The sequence below is a fragment of the Phalacrocorax carbo genome, chromosome 14 (genome assembly GCF_963921805.1).
Source record: "Phalacrocorax carbo chromosome 14, bPhaCar2.1, whole genome shotgun sequence".
Classification (NCBI taxonomy): Eukaryota; Metazoa; Chordata; class Aves; order Suliformes; family Phalacrocoracidae; genus Phalacrocorax; species Phalacrocorax carbo.
Window position 1 is genome coordinate 11,017,964 of NC_087526.1, and position 21,632 is coordinate 11,039,595.

Sequence of the window (21,632 nt, forward strand, 5' to 3'; positions counted from 1 at the left end):
TGAGCATCAGTTATCTGTTTTACAGGTGTCCTTGTGTGTCTTGAGGTTACAGCATCTGCAGTGATGAAGGACTTCAAAACCACCAAATTCCAGCTGCAGCAGAGGTGCAGTAGGGAGGCCAAGGTGGGTGAGGAAGGCTGCAGGTGAGGAAGGTCATGGGTAACCCCCATCGCTCATTGGGAAGAGAAAAATACTTCCATGGCAGACATCCGACTGCCACGGACTGAATTACAGCCAAGGACAGATCATTTTCCAGTGTTTTTGTGGCGTCTCTTTGAGACAGGTTTGAGTGACATGGCCACATCCTTTGTCCCTGTGGTGCCAACCAGGTGGCCCAGTGTAGCCATCACTGGTCCCCAAGGAGCTGCATTTCCAGGGGAAAACCCTAAGCTTTGGGACTTTGTTCCTTCAGGGGTTCAAAAGAGGCAAGGCTGGCTGTTCCGCAGGGCACCAGCTCCTCCTCTCTCACAAGGTTTGGGTATTGAGTGTGGTGTTAATAGAGTGGTTTTTTTTTTACAATGTGTATGTGTGAGAAGGAGGGGTGAATTAATCAAAGAACATACAATTTTAAGAGGTGGAAAATTTGTAGAAGGTACCAGACTATTGCATGCATTTTTTGTACATTCAAACCCTGGTCATGAATGCAAAACAAGCTCTGTGTACAAAAAAAGAGCAGCCAAACACATGCATGAGGTGTACTTCTATACTCATTTAGCATGGGCCTTGGCTGATCTCACAGGTGAGCAGCCTGTGAGCTAGCACTCATTCTGCCTCCGCCGGAACAGGGTGTTAAGCTGCATTAGCTTCCATCTAAGACTCCAGGCTCCTACACAGATGTTACAAAAGGTGACAACATTAATGAATGCTGCCGCGTGCTTGACATACTCCTCCTGCACTACTGTCCCCTCTGTAAAGCATCTAGTATTTCAAAGAGCTAGAAAATAATACACCTTGCTCACAAATGAACTGCCCAGATGGAGAGCACTGTCAGCAAAAATTGTGCTTTAATTCCTGTGTACAAAACCATTAAGCTCATAAATGATAGGAGATACAAACCATGAAAAAGAGAAGATATCAAAGGATGGACATGTTCCCCGCCTGGGACCTACAATCCTCCAAGGACCCAAAGGACAGCTATAGGCATGTCCCAAGATCTAAGGCGCTGCAGTGAGAACTGTCTCTGATCAGAGGTCACCAGTTAAAGGTCATGGAAAAGAACGGTCCTGATGGCACAGCCTGCTCCCCTCCTCAGGGCGATGCTGTGGGCATGTCGTTGGTTTCACGTGCTGCTGACATTCTCCACTCTGTGGTACTGGGCGTGTGCGCAGCTCGCTCCTCTTCCACGTCTGTGCTTAAACACGTTTCCTTCCCACACCCTGCTGGGCAATGGCGAAGGTCAGCTGCAGCAGCTGCTGCTCGAAGGGAGCCAGGCACAGGTTTACAACAGTCACCGCTCCCCAACTACCCTCCCTCAGGGTGTGTGCTCCTGACCCTTGCCATCGTACGGCTGCACAACCTCCCTCTGCTCTGGTGAGCCTTGCTCAGCCCCCTCCTTCACAACCAGAATTGCACAAATACTGCTCGATCTTCCCTAGCCCAGCCAGAATTTCAGGCTTTGCATGGAAATTACCTGGTGAGAGCCTCTGGCATGTGTTATGCCAGGAGATGTCTCTGCCCCAGAGGAGAAGGATCCAGTCCAGGATTATTCTAGGGACCTGCCTGTGCCATGCTCTGGTCCTGCTCTCCTCCCCTTGCCCACAAACCCTGGTTTTTAGCCCTTTTCCTCCCGAGTGTCACTACTGCCCTCCAGCAGCTCAGCCGCAAGGCTCAGTGCAGTGACCTGCTGATGAGCCACGCTGCAGCACCCACACCCATCCCATAGGCCTGCACAAACCTGAGATATTCTCAGTGGCACTGACAAGACTTTGCAACAGCCCTGAGCTGCCCAGTGCCATAGACCTCAGGGACTGCTGCTGTGAAGCACCCAAAGCCAGCACTCCCACTGTACAACAGCACACGTACCGTTTCCTGGAGAACTGCTGGTCTATCTCCTCTAAGGACTGTCCTTTTGTTTCAGGAACAAAAAGGTAAATGAATATAACAGCCATCACTCCTATCAGTCCATAGAGAAGGAACATTGAGGAGAAACCAATGGCATCTGCAGAGAGATTCAAGTGCATGAAGTGTCCATCAGAGATAGGTCACATTGTGGGATAAAAAGGAAGTTGGTTGTTTACTGTGAGGTGGTCACTGGTGCCTGACAGGGTCATTTTATTTTGAGAAGCCCTCAAATAGGCAGGGAAAGCTCCTTGTCTGTGAGGTCTTGACCGGGAATCAGCAAGGGAGAAGGATGGTACACACCAGGCTTTGCCAGCTGCACCACAGAGGGACGGAGAAGGTACAGAGTCACAGAATCACAGAATGGCAGGGGCTGGAAGGGACCTCTGGAGATCATCTCGTCCAACCCCCCTGCTTGAGCAGGCACCCCCAGAGCAGGGGCACAGGACTGCATCCAGGTGGGTTTTGAATGTGTCCAGGGAAGGGACCCCACAGCCTCCCTGGGCAGCCTGTGCCCCTGCTCTGGCACCTGCACAGGAAATAACTTTTTTCTCACATTGACGTGGAACTTCCTATGTTCCAAATTATGCCCATTGCCCCTTGTCCTGTCATTGGGCACTATTGAAAAGAGCATAGTCCCATTGTCCTGACACCCACCCTTTAGATATTTATAGGTATTTATGAAATTCCCCCGCAGTCTTCTCTTCTCCAGGCTAAACAAACCCAAGCCGAGCTCCAGGGGCGAGCAGTGACCCTGAGCGCCACAGCCGAGAGCTCTGCTAGCAAGAAATGTTGTGAAGCTTTCAGCACGAAAGCTGCAAACTCCGTGATTTCCTGATACTGCAGTATTACAGTGCAGCCCAGTGGGTGAGGGATGATTTTTACGAAATGGGTGGCAGAGGGGCTCAGAGCAGTGTTGCTGGTACCTCGTTTTCTCTGCTCTGAGGCACCAGGGTCACACCTATTCCAGCACAAACTCCCCAGGGTTCAAAATGCCATCTCCAAACAGCTTGTGATGGCCACCTTCCCTAACCAGCTGTGGGAGATGGAGGGATGGGGGACGGCCACTTACCAATAAGGTCCAGGAAGGAGAGGCTGATCAGTAAATTGGCAGCCCAGTTAAAGCTGTTACAGAAGGCAAAGGCTCTTCCTCTTATCCCAGCAGGGTAGATCTCACTGAGGACCAGCCAGGTCACTGCACCGATTAGAGAGATCAGAAAGACAGTTGTTGGTGTTAAGCAATTTATCTGGGAAATGGGCAAGGAAGATTTCAGCAGGGGTTTATAAACTCTGGTTTCACCCAGCACCTGCTGCTGGTGGTCAAACACTCATTGATCTCAGAGTCAGGGCACAGCACAATGCTTCAAAACTCCCACGTTCAGCACTCCATGGAGGAATGAAATACCAGTGAACAGGTCCAGGGGCAAAGAAGAAAGCAAAGGAGTTGGCAGTTCCATTCAGGGGAGATGGAAAAGATCTGGCATACCTACTGTCAGGACGTGTTCTTCGTAAAGAAATGAGAAAGGGGTAGGATTAGGGAGACAATGTGACCTTTGGGCAAAATCAGAATTAAAGCAATATATATCTTAAAGTAGTTTCTCCTATCCCAGGGTTCTTTTGCTTGAAATGACTTACAGGGACACCATCAAACCCATGAGACTTGCTGTGCACTTCTGTTTTTCCTTGAGTTAGGTTCTCCCATCAAAGCATTTAAAGCGATATATGACAGAAAACACTAGAGCTCACATGGAAGCATGAACTAATATATATTCTCATCTGATGAATAAATAATGATTTCAGAAAAAAAGAGCAACTGATACTGAGAAGCTTCCGAGGAGTTTCCACTTCCAGTCCTGCCACTGACTTTCTTCATCACACAGAAGCCTGTCAGTCCCTCTGTCCTCAGCCCTCTATCTTCCTCCTCATCAGGTGCTAGGAAGATTAGGTAGTGCTTGTGGGATGCTCTGATTTTGCAATGAGCTTGACAGAAAAAAAACATTACAAGGGTAGTGATAGCATGGAAGAGAAAGTTATTCTAGTGCTGCACCGCCCCTACAGCTGACAGAGCTGAGATGCCAGAAAATTATTCAGTGGGCTGAAGGGGTAAATTTCTAGTTCCCAGACACTGACCTGCTTGGCAAAGCAGATACATAATGAACATTTCAAGCAGACTGTAAAGATCAGCCTGAGTTTTCGTCTCTGGGTTAGTGCAAGGATATATAAACACCATACTTACTTGGTCCAAATCCAATTGAGAAGGCGCTCACGAAAGCCATCATGCTCAGCAGCATAATCCAATTTAAAACCATATGTTCTGCCCAGGGAGCACCACCGAAAGGAGAGACAGTGCTTCCCACTGTCCTTCCTCTGGCCTGACCTACCAAGCCCCTTTTCTGAGTGAAGGAAGAATTGGGAACACTCTCTTTGCTTTGAGTACCGGCAAAAGCTTTTGTAAGGCTCCTTGTGGCAGCAAACTCAGGGCCTGCCTGACTTTTGCCAGCACCTAAAGCTGGTGGGATGGGTGATAGAGCAGGCTGGGAGGAGATGGACGTCAGGGGGTGCTGGGTGAGGCTGTGGGATGCATTGGGGTCTGCGGCTGCTTTGCAGTCCCTGGCCATGGCCAGCGGAGCAATGCGGCTGGTGAGACCAATGGTGGTGACGGAGATGGCCATCACCACGCAGCCAGCCATGAGTAGCACCCTCCTGCCAGCCTTGTCTGCAAAGGCCATTGCAACGAGCGTTGCCACCACCTTTATTGCCCCCAGCCCAACAGAGGCCAGGATCGCTGAGGAGTTGCTCTGGAACCCCACCGAGTGGAAGATTTTGGAGGCATAGCCCAGCACATTGGGCTGCCCAGTGAACTGCTGGAAGAGCACCAGTCCCAGGCCCACCAGAGTCCGCCTTCTCATGTTGTCTCTGGTCCTGAAAAGGTCAAGAAATGAGTAATGCTTCTCCTTATAGGGTTCCTGCTTCGCTGCTGCTCTGTCCTCAGTGTCCTGCAATTGAATGAGGCCTTTCTGACAGTCTGAGTCCCACAAGCTTAATTTAACAGGGTTCACTGGGAGGAAGAGGATGCTGAGGAACTGCACGGCTGTTGGGGCAATGGCCAGTCCAAACATGTACCTCCATCCCTCATCCATATCTGCAAATATGTAATTCAGCGCATAGGACAGTAGGATGCCTATGGTGATGCCCGCTTCGTAGAGAGACACCAGCAGCCCTCGCTGATGAGCAGCTACCATTTCCGAGACATAGATGCAGCAGGCCATGGAGGAGACAGAAATGGCAAAGCCCACGGTCGTGCGCCCAATGACCAGCCCTATAAATGACCTCGCCAATGTGAGAATAAGGCTGCCAAGCAGCAGGACCAAGTTGCTGACCAGGATTGCTCTCCGCCGTCCATGGCGGTCAATGAGGATCCCCCCAACCAGAGAGGCAAGGAGAGCTCCGATAAGGAGGGCGCTCACGAGAACTTCTTGCTTGAAGCAGCTAAGGTGAAAGTCTATCTGCAACTGCAGCAGTGCACCGGAGATAATCCCCAGCTCATATCCAAATATTAGCCCGCCCAGGAGAGAGACCATTGCAGACAAGAGGAGGACCGGCAGTGCACGACCTAGAAAACAAGCAAGCAATGCTAGGTTCAGTTTTCTGGTGCTAATAAGCGATCTGCATGCACAAGCTGGAAAAAGCTCTCCCAAGATACCCAAAGTTTTCCATCTGCAAAGCCATGATGGTGAATTTCCTCATAGGTCACTAGGTCATATGTAGAGAGGCGCTTGTAGATATTCACACAACCTACCAGGCCTGCACACACTTCCACTAACTGCAGGGGCACTCATTTGGGGTGTAGGACTGTGATAAAAGGACTTTGTTAACAAAGTTAAGACTTATATTTAAGTGCAGGACAGTGATTTGTAGTGCCTAGAGTTGTATGGGGGGATCCTCCGTGGTCTCCCTTGATTCTAATTACAAAACCTGTTCTGGGCAGGAAACGCAGGATCTGCGTTCTGGTTCTGAATTGTTCTGCTTTATCATCTTCATGTTTCAGTGCATGTGGCACCATCAGCTCTCACTGCAGGCTCTGCATTCTCATTTCCTACCTTGAGGTTAAAAACACTGCTTGCAAAAGTTTGTGTCTCCTCGTTAATCTTGCACTCTCACCATGACTTTGTGGGGGTGGCCCTGATTTCTTCATCTCTCCTTCGACAGCACCCAGCACCCAGGATCCCTGAGCCAGGCACAACCTTCTCAGGCTGGTCCAGCACTACAGAACAAACTTCATCGCGAGCTGAAAAGCTCACTGTTGCCTGCCCCAAATACAAGAAGTGATTCTTTGACCTTGCCCTTCCCATATAGCTGAGCATGCAAGTTTAGCAAGTAAGTTTAGCTAATGTAAAAAAAACAAACAGCAAAAGCAAACCAAATCCAAACCAACTTGCCCCAAACAACGCTACAAACCCAAGGTGCTTGCTGCACATGCTTCTTGCCCTGGGGAGAGGATGAAAGGGTAACCACGTGTGAACCGTTAGTCATGTTATGGCAGGGGGGACCACACATGGCATGAGAACCAGCACTGATGTAGGGACCTCTGGGGAACAGCAGTGACAGTGACCTCTCCTCTCCAGTTACAGTTTTGAAGACACCTGTAAAGTTCATTAGCTTAAAGGTTTGTGCTGGTTTCCAGCCCATACTGCTATCTATATTCTCACATTGGCTTTGTTTAATTAGAAATATTCACAGTTTCAGTAGACTGTATGTGGAAAGAATGTGGACACAACCACCAGACCACGGAAAACTTTCCTCACCCTGCCTAAAGGCTTTTTTCCCCTCACAAGCTGTGTTTAATAGGAAGCGTCTCTATTCGGCCTTTAATTACAGCTAGCAGTAAAGGTTATTTGTCAGTGATGGTTATTTTTATATTTGTATTTATTCCATGAGCCTCTGTGTTTCATTTGTGTAACTTACGCCATCCCAGCTACACACCAGTCTCTCCCACCACGCTCTGTGTGACTACCTGCACTGCTTTTATCACTCCTTGTACATGTTATGCAGATAATTAGGAGAAATATTTGCTCACTGAGAACAAAAGGCTTTGCATGAAGTGGGCACGCCATTAGTTTCAAGCCACAAACTCAATTAGATACAGACAGCCCGGCTGTAAATACCACAGCTGAATCCATCAGATTTTGCTGTATTTCTTGTTAACTTGATGAGCAGTAATAGTTTATGAACTCTGATTGAAATCCAGCTTTGCATGCAGTCTGTTCTGAGGTAGCTGGGGAACTTGAGCGCTCTTCAGATCTTCACACGAGGACAGAAAGTTTGGTGGGTCTCGCGGCTGTGCCAGGCGACTGACCCCCTGCCTACGGCAAAACCTGGTCGGCGGGCCCTGCTCCGGGACCGAGAGGTAGCCGGTGCTGCTGACCTCGCCGAGACCGGGCTGACTTTTGAACCGCTGTCCCTCGGCGCACGCAGCAACGCCCGCCGGCGCCGCCGCTTGAGCCCCGCACCGCAGCGCACCGCAGCGCCCGCGCCCCGCTCCCGCCGCAGCCCGCTCCGCCCGGGGTGCGCTCCTGGGCTGACGCCCCTAGGAGCTGTGCCACGGGACATTACTTGGCTCTTTACCTTTGCTGCGTTTGCTGCTGAGAGTGCTTAAAAATAGAAAGAAAGAGGGTTGGGGTGGGGGGAGGTGCCGTTTCAGCCTTTGGGAAAAGTTGAAAAAAAAATTTTCTTTTTTGTGGAAACTTTTCCCCGGGGCCGGACGCGCCCGTGCCCAGCCCGCTGCCCCTTCCCGAGAGGGGCTCGCCGCCCCCCCGGCCCCCCCAGCACTCACCCATGGCGCGGCGGGGCCGACCCCCGGCGCTCGGCGGCGGCGGCGGGCGCGGGGCGGGGCGGAGCGGAGCGGAGCGGGGTCCGGCGGCCGGAGCGGGGCCGCGCAGCGCCACGTCGCTCCCGCCCTGCCTCCCGGCCGGGCAGCCTGGGGCTTGTAGTCGCCCTGCCCGCCCCTCGGGGAGCCGGGGCCGGAGGCGGGGGGCGCTCCCGGGGTGTGCTGCTCGGGGACGCCGGGGCCGCCCCGCGGAGCTGGCTGCAAAGGGCCGGGGAGAAGGAGGATGGCTCCGGGGTGATGGACGAGCCTGGCGGGGTCCCGCTCCGCCACCCTGCGTGACCCGCGGCCGGGCGTGGGACCGCTCCGGGCAGCGGAGGTTTGCCCGCGCAGAGTGGCTGGGGACGTTTTAGCAGGGGTGTATTGCCGATTGGAAACGAGGATGTGGCCCTGGTTGCTGGAATGACAACTCTTGCCCCGTCTCTTTCTCTCTCACTTGAGCCAGGAATAGGAAACGTCCTCGCCGACTGCAGACCCGCTCTGATGCAGAGCGTCACTCCTCTAGACTAGAAAGCCCATGAGAGATTGTCGGGTTTTTCTAGTTTTTAGGTAGCTGGGTTGCAAAGCCAAATAAAGTCTGCAAGGAAAGGAAAGGAGCGACCGTTTCAAAGAAAAAAAAAGAAAAGCAGCATGGCTGAGCTTGCACTCTTACAGTTCTCTTCTGTTGGAAAGAAAGGATCAGTCTCTCAGGCTGGTATCTCCTTCTCCCTGCTCAGTGCTCCATTAGGCAAAGCATTTCAGTATTCAACTTTCCTTGCAATAAACATGCTTCTTCTGCTCAGTGGAACAGAAACCTTCGTGCTGGCTACTGCATAAAAGATGCTGGGACTTGCACTTGGGTCCAAGATTTTTTTCTGAGTCTGAGGCTAAATTCATGTATCCTGAAGTCCAGTTTGTAGGACAAGGATTTTACAAAACTTGGTATGCCTAGAAGTGCTTTCAAAACTCTTTGACACAATGCGAATATTCTCCCTCGGTGCTGTTCGTGCAAAGTGCTGTTGCGGGGCGAGTTGCGCTGTGGTGAGGTGCGCACGCTGTTCAGAAGTTTGCTGTCACCCAGCTGGTGTGGGTACCAGTGCAGGGAAGATGTGCTGTCACACTTGGGGGTGGGCTTGCACAGCCTTCCCAGAGCCACGCCACAGGCACTGCCGCTGAAGGGTAAGTGCAAATGACCATAAACCTGCATTGCGAGCTGGTATGTGACTGCAGGTAATAGTTCATTTAATCACACGGTTGTAACAACACAAGCTCCAGCCCAGTGCCCTGTGGAGCCTGTGCTGGTAAAGCTTTTTGCTACAGTACAGGATCCGGTTGGGGAAGGCGACCAGTGACCAGCGAGCTGGTGGTGCAGGTACAGCCCTCTAACACAGGCAAAAGTAAATAGGTTGCATGAAGAATAAGGAACATGTGATATTTTTTGAAAGAGCTTTTTTAGTCATTCCAGGTGTTATGTGTTAACTTAATGGGACATTTAAGAGAAATATTTAATGAATCGTTATTCTTCTATGTAGGGGGTTACATGTCATATCTCTGCTCTGGAGACCAGCGGTGCCAACTCTTTTATGTTGCCCCAACTCGTGGTTTTGGGATACTGGATCATGCATGTCCTTTCAGCCTTAGTCTGTTGGATCTGGCCTGCAAAATGAGCAGCACTTGATCAAAGGTTTTGGTTTTGTTTCTTTTCAAAGTCATAGCGAATATTAAAAGTGTTCCAAATCATCTACCTGGTTTATAGATTAAATAAATGTTTCCTATTCATATGCTCTAATTTAAATGGAAATATGGTATTTAAAAATACCTCTTCTAAAACCTTGTATCTGATAGAAACAGACAGCTGCACAGGGATCACACACTTGGGGAAGAATGGCTTCAAACAAGAACATCAGCCAAGAGAAACCAATGGTGTTCGTGGAAGGAGCTTAGCTCTGAAATCATGACCAGCTTTCATGACGCTCAGAGGGAGAAATGACTGCAAGTTTCTCTTTTCCCCAAGACCCTGTGTATGAGGCCGGTTCGCAGTGGCCAGCAGGCACTACAGCTCTCTGTCTGCGCTCATATTCCAAGTTTTTGGAACACAGGGGAATGTTGGGGATGCAGTGTGATCTCTGGCCCCTACAGCTTCTCCCCAAAGCTCAACCCTACGCATTTTGGGTGTGTTGTGTTATGAACTGGGGGTGATGTCACGTATGTATGGTTCCCCATCATGCCGGGCTGAGAGCCAGAGGGGAGCGACAGTCCCTGGCAGCTGCTGGGAAAACCTGCTCGTGGCGACATGGTCTGCAATTTGCCTGAGCAATTCCTTCCTTCTCAAATAATTTCAGAGTGAGAAGAAAGAACAGAGATTTTCCTCCATGGTCACTCAGCGTTTATTTATCTGCCACCCCGGCATTTTCTGGGGGCTTCCTGTTCTCTGGCAGGGCAATAAACACTAGCATAGACAGCAAGGAGGCGAGGTCCTAGGGAGTATAGGCAAAGCTTTATGGTATGTTTACAAAAAGATGACATCAGTATGTACAGAAATGCAGCCGCCACGTCGACACTGCTCATGGCTGGGAGTTATGGCCCTCTGAAAAAAACAGGTGAAAACCTGCTGTGATACACAGCAGAGATAATTTGGGGGAAAAAAATCTTCCTCTGTGGTTTTTAAAGTACATCTTTCCTATACCATGTGTACTTAATGGCCATTCTGGGCCTGTTGAAGGCAGTAGCTTTGTCCCTAAGCTCCACATGAGAAGGTCTGGAGGATTGGATCCACCAGGACCGGCTCATGCTTCATGTCTGTGGGCATGTTTCTATCCTTGCTCCCTCCTGCGATACTTTCCTTCCCCTCTAGAGACCGCGTGCCTTGGCAGTGCCATTTCCCCATCTGATCCTTATCTTGCTCTTGGCTGCTGGACTTGCAGGGCATGAGGGCGTGTTCCTGCTTCGCAGCCGAACACATCTCCGGGGCTGAGCCGCAGGAATGTGCTTCCTGAAGAGCTTGGCGTTTGAAACGGCAGCCTCTGTTTGGTAACACAACCCGGCTGTGATTACCGAAAATGTTACTCCCTACCTCAGGGCCGGAGCAGCTAGAAGAGGCTTTAAAAATTACAAATGAAAATATAAATACAAGAAGGGAGAAAAGTCCATCCTGCAAAAAGGAAGACATGGTGTTCAGCAATGCTTATCACACACTGGAGCACATTTTCTCTAATGACAATTGACCACTAGGAAGGGATTCAGAGGACCAAACTGACCCAGCTCAATTCCGTTATTAATGAAAATTTTAATCCAAGACCAGGCACTGGTGTTACAGCTGGCTGGGATGGAGCCAGCTTGCCGGGCACCTGCATTTATTGCATGCTTGTTTACAGCCCAGAGAGCTTACCCCTTATTACGCCAGGCTGCAGACATTTTCTTTTATGTTATCCTAATCCTGGGGCGGGGGGGGGGGGTTTGCTAGAAATGCTGGTCAGCACTGGTGGTCGCCCTGTGGGTTCTGTTCCCTGCACATTTTAGGGATGCCTCCAGCACAGCAGCCTGCAGCAACCCAGCGTGCTCCCCTGTGGCCCCACACCCCTCTGTTGGGTGGCTGGTCCCTACAGCCCACCCTGCCCGTAGCATCCTCTTGTGGGGGAATTGGCCAAGATCCATAATTTTGAGCTGTCAGCGCTGTGAATTCACACACAGGAGGGTTTATCCCTGTGCCCACACTTTGCAGGTTCAGGACAAAACCTCAGAGCCAGCAAGTGCCTTAGCTGGGCACAAGGAGCCACCTGAGTCCTGATATAGCCCAAATTTAGCCCTCTTATCATCTGTCCAGCTTCAAGGAACACAGCCCCCATCCTTAAATAAATCGAGGGGTGATGGAAGAGCTGCCTGCAGTGCTGCTCGATGCCCAGGGGTTGGCAGGAGAGCAGGGAGGAGCCCATGGGATCTGCCTTGGTTTCCATTAGCTTGGTTTGCTGCACTGCAATTTTAAACTCAGTTACATTGTTTGTTAAAGGGGAGTTTATAAATGCTTGTCACCAAGAGAACAAAGTTACATAATTAAACAATTTACCAGAAAGTCTCTGGCTTCAGTGCAATTCTCTGGGGTGATTCAATATTCCAATAAAAATACTGGGTGATACCATAAATATTGTACGTGGCTCTAGATGGTTTCCAAGGGCTGTGTCAACTGTTTATTGCATTAAAAGAGAAAAGAATAAGTGAAATCACAGGGAAGATAAAATGTAAATAAATAAAATAATGGGAAAATAAAGCAAAAATATTTTCTTTTGTATTTTGAAAGCTCTGGAGGATGTTTTTGGCTAGCATGAGAGAAGGCTATCATATTTACCAGAATAACGAACTGAGGGCATCTGTGTGCACTTGCTCATAGGTTATATATGTATGTCTGTGGCGGCTGTGCATGGATGCTTAGATATAATCTGGCCACAACACAAGGAAAAACTGTTTATATGACTGTTTATGGCATTTGCAAATTCCAGCCATGAAGCCCAGGAACGCATCTGTTTCCCTGGCCAGGCTGCTGGGCTTTTGCAGTCCTGCCGTGGTGAGGGCAGCCGAAGGAGGATGCCCCAAGCTGGCAGAATTGCAGGATGGATTATCCGTATCACTGAAGACTTGGGAAGGTTGTTTAAAAGTTGTTACTGAAGCAAGATAAATATTTGCCAGCCATGATCCCACCATGCAATTTCAAGTAAGCTGTATGGAATGTGTTAATAAAATATAAATGTTCTGAAAAGGAAACAAATGTTGAGAATGAGAAAACAAGGACAAAATGGACTTGTGGCACCTCCAAAGGCAACAACTGAAAACATATTTACATGGACTGGGCTGAAGTCTCTTGTATCTTCTGATGAACATAAATTGCAGTATGTCAGTAGAGTAGTAGGTTTTCAGTGTGCCATAAAACCCTAAATACTGCTCCCAAGATAATGAGGCTTGTCCATCTTTTACTAACATGGAGATGTGGGCCTTGGCTGCTTGAGGAACTGGGGATACCCAAGTCACCACACAAGCAGCCTGTGCCAGCATCAGGGCCAGAAGCTTTGGTGCTGCCCAGCACAGGCACCTGGGTCACACCGTGCCCCGTTGCAGGCTGACGATCCCCTGCAGCCTATGGGCAAAACCCATCTCCTTCCCAACCACGAACTGGGCAGCTGCAGTGGATTTTGCACAGGCTTCAGGGAAGGCGTTTGGCACATGAAGGTCCAGAAGCCAGTGGTGGAGTCCCAGTGGTGAAGTCTGGTGCTGATACCCTGGCGGTGGAGCATCCCGGTGGTGATGCCCCGGGTGCAATGTCCTGGGGGCGATGCCCTGGCAGGCAGCTCTTAGGTGGTGCTGGGAGCACTGTGGGGAGATCGCAGACCCTGCTTGCTGCCTCGGGAAGGTGCACACCCAGTGCCTTGCTTGCAGACCCTGGGTCAGCGGCGGGTCTCGCTCTTGCACTGGCAGGACCACAGGAAAACACCCCAGCGGGGGCTGGGGCAAGCTCGTCCACAAGAACTACCATCCTGCCGCTACTCAGTATCTCCCAGCACGGCTGAGGTAAGCAGAGGGCAGCAGGACTTATGAGGGAAGCCCAAAGAGGGTTTTGGGGCGAGGCACCCGCGGGAGCAGCAAGAACAGGGAGGAGAGGGACGGGGCGCGCTATACGGAGGGCAGCGCGAGCGGTACAAGCGGGGGACGGGGGGCGGAGCGAAGCTTAGCGGAGTTCGGTTGTTTCCGGCGAGCGCTAACGAAGATTGCCGAAGTGTAGGCGTGACGCGCATGCGTCGTGTGGCTGCGGGGCCCTGTGATGGCGGCTGCCGAGGCTGGGGCGTGCGGCCTGAGCTCCGGCATGGCCGTGGCCGGGGGACCCGCCATGGACGGGCCCGGGCCCGGGCCCGAGCCCGAGCCCGAGGCGAGCGCCGCGGGCCCCGCGATGCCCGAGCCCGAGGCGGGCTCCGCGGGCCCTGTGGTGGCCGAGGCGCCGCCGCCAGCGCTGCCCGGGCTGCGGCTGGTGCAGCAGGGCGCCGAGGCCCGCGTTTACCGGGGGCTCTTCCTCGGGCGGGCGGCGGTGGCCAAGCTCCGCATCCCGAAGCGGTACCGCCACCCGGCGCTGGAGGAGCGGCTGAGCCGGCGGCGCACGGCGCAGGAGGCGCGGTCGCTGCTGCGGTGCCGGCGGGCAGGTGGGCCCGGGGGCGGCGTGGGGCGGGGCTTCCCCGGCGGGACGGGCACCCCGGGGCCCCCTTGCTCCGGCACCCCACGGTTCTCCGCGACCCTTAGAGCAAACCGTAGCCGCTTGGCGGCCTTCCTGCCTCATCTTGAAGGATGCAGGTGGTTTCTTCTCACACTGGGGCAACCTGCTCCAGTTTTGCCGGGTGCTCCCCTAAAGCGTGGGTTGTTCTCGGCCGAAAAGTCCGTGTGGCTTTTTCTGGGCGTCTCAGGACCCTCCTGTTAAGTCCTGTTACCAAGCTCGAGCTGCCAACTAGGTGTAAGGCTGGAGGCTGGTGCAGCATAGGTTGGAGACCAGGGGTTGGCAGGGGGAATTCCAAGGTGTGGGTTGTCGGTGGCTGACATGATCTTGACCGGTGTTTATGGTTAAGACCTGTATTGGTTGTGTTTTGTTGTTAAAGTTGGAAAATCTTGTAAGTTAACAGTTAGCATTTCATTCGGTCTTCTTTTAAACAGGGATTCCGGCTCCAGTGGTCTACTTCGTGGATCATGTCACCAACTCCATATATCTTGAAGATATTGTAGACTCAGTTACTGTTCAAGATCATATTAATTCCGTACAACAGAGTGGAAATGATACCAGTAGCCTCCTTACCTTAGCAGAGAAGATGGGTGAGCTGTTAGCAAGAATGCATGATGAAGATCTTATACACGGGGATCTTACAACTTCCAATATACTTCTGCGACCACCCATGGAGAAGCTGGACTTGGTGCTGATAGACTTTGGACTCAGTTTTATTTCAGGTCTTCCAGAGGATAAAGGAGTTGATCTGTATGTTCTGGAAAAGGCCTTCCTTAGTGCTCATCCAGATACTGAAGCTATGTTTAAAACTCTGCTAAAGACCTATGCGGCTACATCTAAGAAATCCGGTCCTGTGATCAAAAGGCTGGATGAAGTACGACTAAGGGGAAGGAAGAGGTCCATGATTGGGTAGAAAAGAACAGGCTTAGGGATGGAGAAATATTCGTACTTAGGTTTTGCGAATACGGTTATTTATACTTCCAGTTGGTTTTATTTCAGAGATCACTATTTTGATAACTGTGTCTTCAAATAAATAAATTTGAATGAGTGTAAGCGTCATAAAGTAATAAAAGTAATTGTGAGATGGGAGCACAGACAAGAGAGAAGCATCAAAGGGTCACTTTTCTAAATATTTCTTCTAAATATTAAATATTTCTTCTAAAAAGTAGTTTACAGTGTCATTCCACTCACTCTCTTCATGTGGTTAGAATTGTACTGAGTAGTCTTTCTCAGCCTGTGGACCATGAGTTAGGGGGAGGTAAGAGGAACTGGGGATACCAGAGCTTCTACAAAAGGTAATTAAGAAAAAAAAAAGGTGTTCTTTTTCTCAGAAGACTTTACAAAAAAGCATTTAAATCCATTATAAATGGCTCTACATATCTGAAAATATTTAGGAGGACTGAATTCCAGGACATGGGCAACGCTGAAATAGAACGCTAAACATAAGACAGGTTTGTTTTCTTCCAGTAGTAATTTTGGCTTTTTTAACTTTGTAGTATTTCCTTAAGCAAATATAAAAACTGTTAATCAAGAACAGTTCTCTGCAGAGAAACTTCCACTTTAAGCAAGAAGTCTGCTGCAAATTTCAGGTTTTTTAGGGGCTTTATAAATGGGACTGCTTGTACTGTGGTTGCCCGCCTAGGTGGGCGATTGGCAGAGGTGGGCAGTAGTACGGCGTTTTTTGGTAACGTTTTCACTATGTTACTTGATTTTCTGGATTACTGTATCTAATAGCGTCAACGTAGGATGGCCCATAGGAAAGGTTCACAAACCTGACAGTAGGTGCGTTGGAGGATAACCAGTTCTCTGCGCTACGAGCAGAGTGGGGTGGAAGGTGGGTGCTGAGTGAGCACATCAGCTTTGCCATCTACTTCAGGTAATGATTTGAAAGAAACATCACTTCTCCCTGAGCGATGTGCTGTGTTGGGCAGCCTCTGCCCGTCGGGGAATATCCTCTGTTCCCTTACGCTCTCACTGGTGCTCTGAAAACGCTTGTGCAAAAGAGGGAGCAAACCCTGCAGGAACCCCCGTCCGCAGGGCAGTGTCCCTCACCTCTCCACAGCCACGGACATACCGCTCCTAGACGGCTCCTTCCATCCGGAGGGAAAAAAGCAGCCGTGAAAGCGGCGCGGGGGTTGCGGCGGGCACAGCTCTGCCCTCAGCCTGGCGGGGCAGAAGCGGGTGGAGGGCGTCTTTCCCACCCCCCGCCTCCATTGAAAGCAAAGCAACCTGAGCGAGCCCTGGCAGGAGCTCTCTCCTGCCCGGGAGCCCTCTCGCCGGGCGCCGCGGGGAGCGGGGACCCCGGATGGGGAGAGGAGCCGGGGTGCGTTTTGGGAGCTGGAGGAGGGAAGGGCCGTGGGGGCGGGTAGGCGGCACCACGATGCGCCGCGTGGACTGCTGGTTCACTCTCTCCGGTGGCGCCGCTGCAGCGCTGCCGCCCCCGACGCTCAGAGCCGCGGGTTCGCGTCCGCGCAAGTGTCCTAGCGCTGCGGGCTGCTGGTGCCCGCCGTGCATTCACCTCTTGCCAGAGGAGCCGCCTGGGCGAGTGCCCGGCCCCGGCGTGGGGCCCCGGGTTCCACCGCCCAGCCACAGCTTTGGCCTCCCTGCGTGTTCCTGGTGTGAATTTTGTTTTTATCACTTGGGTGTCCCAGGCGTGCTCGGCCCTGCATGGCGCATGCCGCAGCCCGGGCTGGGGGCAAGAATCACAGAATGGTTTGCGTTGGAAGGAACCTTTAGAGGCCATCTAGTCCAACCCCCTGCAGTGAGCAGGGACAGCTTCAACTAGATCAGGGTGCTCAGAGCCCCAACCAACCTGGCCTTGAATGCTTCTGGGGATGGGGCCTCCACAACCTCTCTGGGCAACCAGTTCCAGCGCTTCACCACCCTCATAGTAAAAAATTTTTTCCTTCTATCCAGTCTAAATCTACCCTCCTTTAGTTTAAAACCGTTACCCCTTGTCCTGTCACAGCAGGCCTTGCTAAAGGGGTTGCCCCCATCCTTCTTGTAGTCCCCTTTTAAATACTGGCAGGCTGCAATAAGGTCTCCCCGCAGCCGTCTCTTCTCCAGGCTGAACAGCCCCAACTCTCTGGGCCTGTCCTTGCAGGAGAGGTGCTCCAGCCCTCGGAGCATTTTTGTGGCCTCCTCTGGACCCGCTCCGACGGGTCCATGTCCTTCTTGTGCTGAGGACCCCAGAGCTGGAGGCAGCGCTGCAGGGGGGTTGCACAGAAGAAGGAGCCATGTTTCCATGCAGGGAGCAGTGGGCCTTTAGGAGCTGCTGCTGTGTGCTCTCCTACCTGCTTGGAGAGCAAATGCCACAGCCCAGGCAGCACATGGTCAATTAAAATGGTGTACCCCAGGTGGCCCGGGGTGGCCTGCGGGCTGCTGGAGCCGGGCTTCGTGGCATGGGGGGAGCAGGTGGATGTGAGCTAATGAGTCCCCTAACAAGGCCTGATGTGAGCCCTGAATCCTGGACCCGCTGAGGGGAGGCAGCACGCCTAACCTTCCTGCCTGCCATCTGCCATCTGTACAAACACCGCTTTTACTGTCTCCTGGTGATGCCAGGATTGAGTTATGTTTGTAAAGCCCTTTGAAGAAGTCTGTTTCTAACTATCATTATGTTTATTGAAGTGCAGCTCTCCCTGTGGGACCATGGAGTAGAAACAAAGCTGATCAAAACTGCAAGTTTTTATGGCCGGCGTGGTGCTCTGAGATGAAGCCCTGCAGTGAAGCTGGGGTCAGCAGCCTGTGGCGAGGCCAGCCCTCTTGGGGTGCTGCTGCGTGGGACTGGCCTTCCAGCAGGGACTCCTGAATTGGCCTGCTGAAATCTGCTCTGTGATGGAGCTTCAAAACAATGCAGAACAATACTGGTAATGAAAAGCAAAACGTTTTGCTTTTTCACTGCATGATAAAACTCCACTTCGTTATGTAAGTGTTACTCTTTGCACATCTGTGTTACAGCTTGTTGATATTTCCGCTTGTTTGGCCTGATGTGTCTATATGATTGCTGTAGTGAATGCTGAGCTATTGCTGTTTGAGAGTGGAAAAATCATAGCAGGTGCATGTCCAGCAAAGGGGACTCTCTGGACCTGCAAAGTATCCACCCCGCATCTTGCATCCTCAGCTGTATCACTGGTTGTGCCTGTGGCAGCAGCTCCTTGGATGAAAACCACTGATTCCCTGGCTGGTTCGCAAAGCAGGTGGAGTTTCTAGTCTTGGTTTGCCTGAGGATAGCTTGGCTTGCTGCTGTGTCAGCTTTCAGTGCACCTGCATGGTCATAACCAACACTGAATTATTATTATTATTATTGATATAATTTGCCATTGCATTATTAAGACTCAGGCTTGACATCCAATGTGTGCATGCATTCTCATATGGAAAATAGGACTCCTGTTTTCTTTTTTTTTTTTTACATGAATAGTTTATCTGCTGCAAATACAGTTTCAAGCCACCAGTATTCTTTCAGGGTTTGGTCTGACTTTGTAAAAAGGCCTTGCAACCCAGTTTAGATTGTTTGAGTTTAAAAGGAAAACCAATAAAATAAAACCTACTTTTTCAAGTGAAATTGAAACAATAACCTTTGGAAAGAGGCAAATGATGGTTTAGGCTAGAAACCCAAACTACTTTTTAAATCAGAGCAACTGTCGGTCTTGTTCTGTATTTCCACCAGCGGCCGAAGCAGCGCAGTGGGCATTCCCACCCTCTTCAGGGTCCGGGTCCGGGCACCTAGCACGGTCACAGCTCCGTGTGACACCGGGACAAGCGGTGATGCCCTGCCCCGGCTTACCCAGAGGGGTTGTTCACAGCGGCCCCAAAGGCTGTGCTGGCCGTCATCGCCCCCCAAAACCCTGCCGCCTGCCTCCCGGGGCGCACCGAGAGGCACTGGGGGTGTGAAGGGTGACCGCTTGTGTTGCAGCCAGCCACTGGGGGTCTCTCTGCCACCATCGCTAGCGCTGCAAAAGTCGTATTTGGGAAGACTGTTCTTTCAACAGAAGATATTTATAACTTCGTGCTGGAGGGACAGCTGGTCACTCTGGGTCTTTCTATCACTTGAATCTTTCTGCTGTTAAGAATGAGTTGTTGTCTCAGGGAACCAACTTCTGGCCTGCCAGGAACAGCACCATTTCCAGGAGCTTCCCAGCACCTGCCAGATCTTGCTCCACACCTGAGTACCACCATAAGTGCCACAAGCACAAGGGATGTGTGGATAAGCTGTGGAAAGAGGAATAAAAAGTAACAAAGTAGTTTCATCAGCAGAACTTGCAGCATTACGATTTCAGAGGGAATTGCTGGTTATCGATGGAGTTGCCCTTTTTGTTTATTTTGGTGTCTGACCATCACCAGTGATTTCTCTCCTGGGAGTGGGGAGCCAGCTTGCCAGCTCAGGGTTACCAGCCTGACTTTAGTTGGCAGTAATGACAAGTTCTGGTTTGCCCACTGATGCTGTAAGTGCAGAACTGAAGTAAGGGGACTTTTGGAGATAAATGTGAGCTGTAGACCTAAAGAAGCACTAAGAGGGAAAACAGACGTGAAAGAAAACACACACTAGTATGGCAAGAAACAGGAATGAAAATACAGTTGCATAATCTGGGTATGGTGTTACCGTGACTTTTGGACAGTGGCTGCTCTGTGCCGCCAGTTACTGTGTGTATATGTAAAAACTGTGCATACAAGCTATAAGGTGTAGTTTTTTTGAGTAAACTTTTTTTTAGGCTAGGCCTTCATGTCTGCAGGAAATGGATATTTTCTGGTTTTGCAAGATGGTAACCTTTTGCAACCCTCCTCTCCCATCAGTGCTGATAGGAAACCAAGTTAGTGCAATAAACGCATAAAAGCTCATTTGTAACCCAGAGTTCACTATGTGAGGGTCACTACAGATAAATAAAGCCTCTCCCTGGCCCAAGCACAACCTGTGTCCCGCAGCGGTCCCTTTGGACACTACACAGCACCTCTTTCTTTTGCAATAAGCTAAACTTACTCTGTAATTAATGGAGAGTAATGGCTCAGGAGCAGAGTGAGGTCTGATCCCAGTGATGGCCACAGAGCACAGCAGAGGCACAGCAAGGGCAGCTGCGGCTGCTGCTGGCACTGGAAATGGGGCTGGTAGAAACACAGTTTACAAGCAAACAAATTAAACATTAATTCCCAGCTGAAGTCCTGGAAGGCTGAGTGAACCAGCGTGAAGCTCCCGCACAACACACTCGGCTGGGAAGCACTGAAGGCTGAGCCCAGCATCTGCCAAGCCGAGAGGGGCTGGGTGGGATCGGAGAACGGGCTGTCCAGGCAGGGACATCACTCACATCTTGGAGGAGGAAGGTGCTCCCATCCCCCTTGCCCTCTGTCCTGGCAGAGGTCTGTATCTTTGTAAGAGAAAGAACAGACTGTGGCATTGATGGCTTATTATTCTTTTGAAGCTTTTTTTAAACTTAAACGGTTGATTCTGAGAGAAAAACCTTTGTAGAGCTCCTTTGGTCCAGCACCTGGCACACACTCATACATGTGCACCCACTCTCTGGCTGGTGGGTATATTGGGTAAGCTGAACCTGTTTTAAGCAGGTGTGTTGTTTTGATGGCCTCAGTTTTGCTTTCGGGTCTTCAGCCATCCGTCTGCTCATCATCTCCATCATGCATCACTACCTGAGTGATAAAGCAGGTTACGCTACCATAGCCCATTAAGGCAGCACAGGAATCTCATACTCTTTTCTTTTTTGTCATGATAACTTTTTATTCGTGTTGTTGAGCAGTTAAAGAAAGGCAAGATAAAACTCCCCATAGCTTTCTCTCAGTCAGCTCTGTGCTCTGCTTCGGGCCCCAAGAGAGGGAGCCTTTGCCAGTAGGGCTGGGCAGCCCTGGGGCTGGGCGCCAGGCGGATGCCGGATCCTCGCTTTGCCAGCGGCCCCTGGCAGTGCCCGGCAAAAGCTTTTGTGTCTGTTCCGCTATTTGAAAAGAGCCGCAGTGGTGATGCTGTCACCCCTTAGCCCCTGCCTGGGACGGCTGTGGGGATTAACCGATTTGTTACTTTTTGTGCAAAATTACAGATATGCTGTTAAGGAGAGGGAGGGGAACAGAGGAGGAGGATCCACACCCAGAGCAGTCTGTGCAGACAGGAGTACAGTCCTGTCTCCAATGCTGATTGTATTACCGTATTACCGCACTCTTCCTCTCTAGTTTCTTGTTCCCTCTGTGCCAGTGATTCATGGCTTTTATAATCGGAAGAGGGCTTCCCTCAGTGGGGTCTGCTTTTTTATCCGATGCATTTGACTCCAACTTCTTTGATGCTCTAGGACTGACCTGTCTGGAGGTAGTAATTCTCCAGAGAGCTGATTAATTGTGAAAAGGGAAAGGTTTCTCTGCTGAACATGATTTTTATACATCTTTCGTATATCAGCTCACCCAGGTTTTGAATATGTTTTAAAGCACTCAGAGGATGCTGGTGAAGTACTAAGTCAGGGGGTTATTTTGCTTTCC

General features: G+C 50.9%; 2 protein-coding genes across 2 annotated transcripts; one reads left to right on the forward strand and one right to left on the reverse strand.

Moving 5' to 3' along the window:
* Nucleotides 1-982: 982 nt before the first annotated feature.
* On the reverse strand, nucleotides 983-8,158 carry SLC2A10 (solute carrier family 2 member 10). The gene is made up of 5 exons (XM_064465694.1): nucleotides 7,892-8,158; nucleotides 4,295-5,671; nucleotides 3,131-3,253; nucleotides 2,023-2,158; nucleotides 983-1,376 (listed from the first exon to the last, which is right to left on the reverse strand). Exons 1-5 carry the CDS (start codon nucleotides 7,893-7,895, stop codon nucleotides 1,280-1,282), a joined length of 1,737 nt encoding a protein of 578 aa, XP_064321764.1. The 5' UTR covers nucleotides 7,896-8,158; the 3' UTR covers nucleotides 983-1,279.
* Nucleotides 8,159-13,691: 5,533 nt separating this feature from the next.
* Nucleotides 13,692-15,336, forward strand: TP53RK (TP53 regulating kinase). The gene is made up of 2 exons (XM_064465695.1): nucleotides 13,692-14,100; nucleotides 14,603-15,336. The coding sequence occupies exons 1-2, from the start codon at nucleotides 13,728-13,730 to the stop codon at nucleotides 15,079-15,081; spliced, it is 852 nt and encodes a 283-aa protein (XP_064321765.1). The 5' UTR covers nucleotides 13,692-13,727; the 3' UTR covers nucleotides 15,082-15,336.
* The last annotated feature ends 6,296 nt before the right edge of the window (nucleotides 15,337-21,632 follow it).

Coding starts and splice junctions, on each gene's coding strand:
- SLC2A10 (XM_064465694.1), bottom strand. Junction 2,159..3,130: donor CTCCTTCCTGGACCTTATTG/GTAAGTGGCCGT, acceptor ATCTCTCTGCAG/ATGCCATTGGTTTCTCCTCA. Junction 1,377..2,022: donor CAGCAGTTCTCCAGGAAACG/GTACGTGTGCTG, acceptor ATTGCCCAGCAG/GGTGTGGGAAGGAAACGTGT.
- TP53RK (XM_064465695.1), top strand. CDS start 13,728: ATGGCGGCTGCCGAGGCTGGGGCGTGCGGCCTGAGCTCCGGCATGGCC. Junction 14,101..14,602: donor GCTGCGGTGCCGGCGGGCAG/GTGGGCCCGGGG, acceptor TCTTTTAAACAG/GGATTCCGGCTCCAGTGGTC.